General features: G+C 43.0%; 1 protein-coding gene across 1 annotated transcript in view; it reads left to right on the top strand.

Moving 5' to 3' along the window:
* Window positions 1-1,004: 1,004 nt before the first annotated feature.
* FBXO21 (F-box protein 21) overlaps window positions 1,005-5,828 on the top strand; it is a 17,859-nt gene continuing 13,035 nt past the window's right edge. The window contains exons 1-3 of the mRNA XM_010180299.1: window positions 1,005-1,093; window positions 2,712-2,847; window positions 4,697-4,791. Coding sequence (XP_010178601.1) covers window positions 1,005-1,093; window positions 2,712-2,847; window positions 4,697-4,791 — 320 coding nt within the window. The remainder of the gene's footprint in view (window positions 1,094-2,711; window positions 2,848-4,696; window positions 4,792-5,828) is intronic.

Raw genomic sequence — 5,828 nt, 5'->3', positions numbered from 1 at the left:
GGTGCGCCTAGGCCGGTGGAAGTGCATCATCCCTCCACCCCAGCTCCGTATCTCCTCTTCCCAGCCCCGCAGGGTGCGTGCCTAGCCCCTCGGAGCTGGGACGAGCCTTCTGTTACGAGGACATGTGGGTAGTCTTCCCGAGCAGGGATGGCGGGGGCTGTTGCAAGGCTGTATCCCCTCCGAAATTCCAGGGGGTGGGACCGGGCTGAGCCTGCCGCTCAGAGATCAGTCTATGCAGCCCCTCAGTCGGAGGAGATCAGTCTGTGCAGCCCCTTTCACAGCCCGGCGCTTGGGTTACCCGCAGGCCCCAGATCCGGCCCGGGCCCAGCAGTGATACAGGCAGGGCTGTATGCACGCTGGAGTTGTCGGTTGGCCTCCCTCATCCCGCTAGCAGCTTCCAAAGCAACGGCCAAGGCTTGTCCTGTTAAAGGATTAATGCTTCATAGCAAAGAGTGCTTATTGGTAGTGCTTTTGGGAAAGCTGTTTCCACAGATGCCAAAACACTTTGGATTGAATTTTGCTGCCTGTGGGTTTAGTTTCGCCCATACCTGATGAGGGCATAGCCGTGTTGTAATCGGTGAAACTTAATGCTATAAATAAAGCATAGGCGTTAGTTGTTGATATTGCTTATGCCACAGTGGTTTCAGCAATTCCAGGCACACTGCTCCATCACTGGGGCCACCGGCCTGTCCAGATGAGGGCACGCTCCTCTGCTACCTGGTTTTGCCTGTGTTTTGGCACAGGAAGAGTAGCAATATTGCTTTCTCTAACTGCCAGTTGGCTTCTAAAATTCAGCATAGCTCAAATGAGAGAATTATTCTCTTTTTCACGGGTGAAGAAAGCTACTGAACAATTACAGCTTCCCTGGTTCACCAAGCTATGGCTTGGCATGGCTGGCCAGATACTTTCACCAATTCAGTGGCTCTAATTTCTGAAGCGACACTAAAAGTTTAAAAATGGTTCAGATGCAGCAGCTGAAATGGAATGTGGTAGGTGATTAGCACATGCTGCTGTCCTCCTCTGTCTTTGATAATAGAACTTTTGGCAGGAGTTTGCACATTGACCTTCCTGTCCTGGCCGGGTTCCATCGTGAGTAATTGCACTTTATCTTCCTGAAATTTTCAATATCATTTCAACCCAAGACGTGATTCTTTCTCATCCTAAAATAAATTACTGTAATTTTTGTTATGGCATGGCTGCATTTCAGCGGTAGATGAATGGCTAGGGACCCATCAGGAGGGAGGTTGTTAGGTAATGTGAAGTGATTTGGTTACTCTTTGACTTTATTTTGTAACTCTGATTGCAGTACAGTTTTATTATTAACTGGTAGTAAAATATCTTCCCTGTGTGGACGGACATAACTGGGCATGTTGGTCAGTTGACAATAGTTTTTATACAGAAGTAGTGTATTTATAAAAGTAAAAATACACGGCAACACGAAAGTGTGTGTGTGTGTGTGTGTGTGTGTGCGTACACACATTTATACCTGAAAATAACCTAAGGCAATCCAGGTAGTTGAAATGAAGTGTTTTGTAAGCAACAGTAATTGGTGTCAGATTGTGAAATGAATACCCCTGTAAATCACAAGAGGCCTTTTCACAGCTTTCTTTTCTGTGCTGTCCAGAATATTTCCATCTTCGTGTTTTGTACACAAATGATCGTGGTGTCTCTGGAGCAGCCATGGGTACTGCTGCGCTGACAAGTATTGTATTGCACAGGGCTGCGTCGTGGCAGCGTGTGCCCGCTTTGTCAGAACAGCTGCTGCTGCCAGACGTTACCTGAAGTTAGCTTTTCAGTTGAACTTTGAAATGCTTCTTAGTAAGCTGTGAAGTGTGGTTTTGCTTTTGGACACTAAACCAAATACGGTTTTCTTTTACAAGAAAGGTGTGGGTTGTTGTGTTGTTTTTTTTTTGTTTGGTTGGTTTTTTAAAATAGTTATTTCTTGTAATAAAAATGGAGTGCAAGAGTGTGTAGCTGTCACAGTTTGATTTCATAGTTCTGTTTTCCTCCAGCAGATGTTGCCACCAGCAAGGGCAATAGAGGGAGCTCTGTTTTGTGCATCCTTTTAATTAGAGCCACAAGGTCGTAGGCAGAGCACAGGACAATGAATTCTCATTCTGTTAAATGACAAGTTAACTCACGTGTGATATATCTTCAGAATGGCAAACTTTCTTTTTTGTATTACAAAACTCTGCTTCTCTTCTGCTGATGTGATACCTGTGTGTATCTTGCAAAGCTCTGGAGGAAAGCTCAGAATTGCTGAGGATATTTAGGTATTGACATACCTGGAGTGTGAACCTTTTGAAGGTTTCCTGTTGGCAAGCTTCAGGAGAGCTTATTTTTAAATAACCATTAATATGGAGATGAAATCGGTTGTATTTATACTTTGATGCTTGAGTCAGTCATTGGATTAATTTGTACAATTGCATTTAAAGTTGTTCCCTGTGTGAGCAGTGTCTCAGCTTCTCAAGTCACATGTTTACAGTAAGCAACATTTTATTTTTTATGGAACCATAGAATGGTTTGGGTTGGAAGGGACCTTAAAGATCATCCAGTTCCAACCCCCCTGCTATAGACAAGGACACCTCTCACCAAACCAGGCTGCTCAGAGGCCCATCCAGCCTGTCCTTGAACATTTATTTTACAGTTCTGGAGGTTCTCATTGATGCTGAAATACTGACGAGCCTGTTCACTTATGTCTTGTTGTGTAGATGGCCATCGCTGCTGAAATACTACAGCCACGCAGACAGTGTTAGCTGGCTTGAAGAATACAAAGCACGGCACAATGCTGGTCTAGAAACCCAGAGAATTGTAGCTTCGTTCTCCAAACGGTTCTTCTCAGAACACGTAAGTCACCTTCTCTATGTATGTACAATAGCCTAGCTACTTGTTTGGTGATTTTTTATTAGTTTGTCTCTCCTCTGTCCACATCTTTGCAGCTATCCAGTCAGAAGTTACGCCTTTCCTCACTTTGTGTGAAAATGCTAGGTCACCAGCTAAGAGCGTTCAAATCCAAAGGTGCATAGGGTCCAAAGCGCACTCTGCCTGTTGCATTCAGCTGCTGCTGCTGCAGCTTTGAAAGCCCTTTTCTCCTCGCTGCATGTTCAGACCTGCCTGTGGGAACTTCTGAAGGACTGAGTTTGTTGACACATACCACAGCCTGTGAATTTATCTCACGGCACACCTTGTGCAAGGATACGTTCTGGGATTCATCAGAAATCGTTTGAGAACAGCTCCAAGGTGCAATAGGTTCACTGAATTGCAAAAGATACTATATGAGTTCTTTACCCTACCGTGGCACTGCGATGCTTTTGCATTGAAAAAGGTGAAAATGTAGCTTTTCAGAGGAGACTTACTTGCACGTGGAACAACGCTTATTTCATTGTCTGTTTGCTTAGTTGATGGCTGTGGATTTGGCTAACCGGACAATTCCGGTCAACCTGGAATTCTGTGAAATGCTGCCCATAACTTTAGCTGAATTAAAAATTTCACAGAAGAGCCACTAAACAGCCACCCCTCTGTGGCTCCTTTGCAAATATGTTGTGGTTCAGTAGAGAATGCCCCAAAGACAGAGGAGATCCTGTGTTGAAGTCCTCTTACCTGATTTTTAAGTGAGGGTTGGCACCTGGGATTTCACTGTTGGAGAAAAGAGCCGTGGGGCCAGTAGGGTGTTTGGAGGTAGGTATCTCTTAGCTGTCCTTTCTGAACTGTTCCACTGTAGCTGCAGCAGACATTTGACCATGGAGAAATGTGTGCTGGGGCATTAACAGGAGCAGGCTCCTGGATTCCTACTGTTTCAGTCATGTATGCAAAAACTATAGAGAGAATGTTCAGCAGTACCCAAAAGCCTAATAATTAGGACCCTGTGGGGCTAGAAAAACTGCAGCTTGATTCCCAGCTTAGAATTGAGGAGAAGAGACTTTCAATCCAGTTCTGTTAGATCGTGCAGAGGGCCTGCTAAGCTACAGTATGGTGGGAATCGCTTTTTCCTTACTCTGTTAGCCTATGTCCTATACTGAAAAGCTTGAAAGCAAAAAGATTTGTTACAGTTCAGTCAAAGCTTAAAAAGGAATTCTGAGTTCTGGAAGAAAAGAACTGAAAGAAAAGAACTGTTATGAATATAGATAGACACTTAAGTGATTGTTTCAAAAAATTCTCTTCTGTCAACAAACTGGTAGCTCTGGGTTAGTGCTTGTCATTAATCGGATGAGGTTTTTAAGCATAAGTCTGTGGCTGAAATGAAGATTCTTGCTCCTTCATTCCTTTCCCCAGGAGCAATCTGCTACACTAGGGAGGGTTTCTAGAGCTTCAGTCAACCACAGGCAAAATTGATTGCATCTTAAAATGACTTTCAGCTTGGGCCCAGCCTGCATAAGACCTGGTATGCTTGTGCTGCTCTGTACACCCACTGTAGGAGCCCCGAGTTCTGTAGAGGTTAGCTCACATAGCTGTAGGGTGCTGCTGGGGCTCTCAATGAATAATAGTAATCTTATTAATAATATTGTTATTATTACTTATTAAAGTAATAAATCCATGGAGTAGAGACTATGACTACTTGATGAGCTGAACATTTAAAAAATCTTACATAAATTAAAAAAAAAACAGAGCAAAATTTGTTTAGAGACTTTTTAATCAAATTCTGTTATTTTTGGAAGAATTTGTCATGTTCTGCATAATTCATTTTCTGGTTTGACAGGTTCCCTGTGATGGATTCAGTGACATTGAGACTCTCGGGTGCCCAAGTCATTTTTTTGAGGATGAGCTGATGTGTATCCTCAGCATGGAAGGAAGGTAAGAAAGAGAGGGGTTAGAAATGGAAGGGAATTTTCCCCTCTGCCCGGTTAAAGGAGAATGGTACTATGGTGAATGCCTGACTTCAGCTTCTGTCCTTTTGTTGTGCAACAATGTCTACAGGCTTACCAGGGCTGAAAATATTGCTGTGTGTTTAATTTCAGAACAAATTTAATATTCCCAGAAGAAACCATGTAAACTATTCTAGAAGAAGTTTTTTTGTTGCTGGTTGTTGCTTGTTTCCTTGCTCGTTCGTGACATCTCTCAGGACATGGAAGGAATCCTCAGTGAAGATTCCCACCATGAATCCCTGTGTCATGAAACCACAGCTTTTTTTTTTCTTTCCCTTCTTGTTGATTTTCTTAACTGTAGTACCATTTTTGTCCCCAAATAAGTAACTGAATTTAATTCTGCAGTTCTGTAAATTATTCAGAGGTGAAATGCCAAGCAGGTAAATAAAACTTATTTGCATCTGCCTAGGTGTTCTCATCACCATGGTTAGGCAAGATGAATAAGTAACTGCTTTGCTTGAAGGTTTTTCTGCTAGTAGCATATAAGCCATGCTGATTTTGCTGTGATACGAAGCAGCAGTAGATTGCTCTTCATGGAGTCTAATAGCCTTGATTAAAGGGACTGTTCGTAGAGCTTGCAAAAAACATAACTGGAATGGCAATCATCTCATTTTTGCTCTTTCACATCCATTTTATTACCTTCTCTATTTGAGCTGGGACTGAACATCTCTCATTTGACAACTGGTTAAAAAGCTTTTGAACCTTTGCACTGGCCAAATGCCTCGCCATAATGCAGAATTGATGCTAATTACACCCTGATTAAGCTGTAGTCATTGCCATTCAGGAACATTAGGCTAGATCATTTCCCTGGAAGATATGCCAATAAAGCAGTTGTCCCTGTTGAGCATCCCCATTTATTGGAAGAGGATAAAGTGTTATGGGGTTTGTTTTTTCTCCTGTCCAGTAAGATGGAGAAGGCTGATTTGACCTGCAATCTGGAGGAGAGGAAATGTAAGCAGGGAAAGA

Source organism: Mesitornis unicolor, unplaced genomic scaffold (genome assembly GCF_000695765.1).
Source record: "Mesitornis unicolor isolate BGI_N332 unplaced genomic scaffold, ASM69576v1 scaffold47962, whole genome shotgun sequence".
In the NCBI taxonomy this organism is placed as follows: Eukaryota; Metazoa; Chordata; class Aves; order Mesitornithiformes; family Mesitornithidae; genus Mesitornis; species Mesitornis unicolor.
This window is presented reverse-complemented; position numbering and strand designations above follow the sequence as displayed.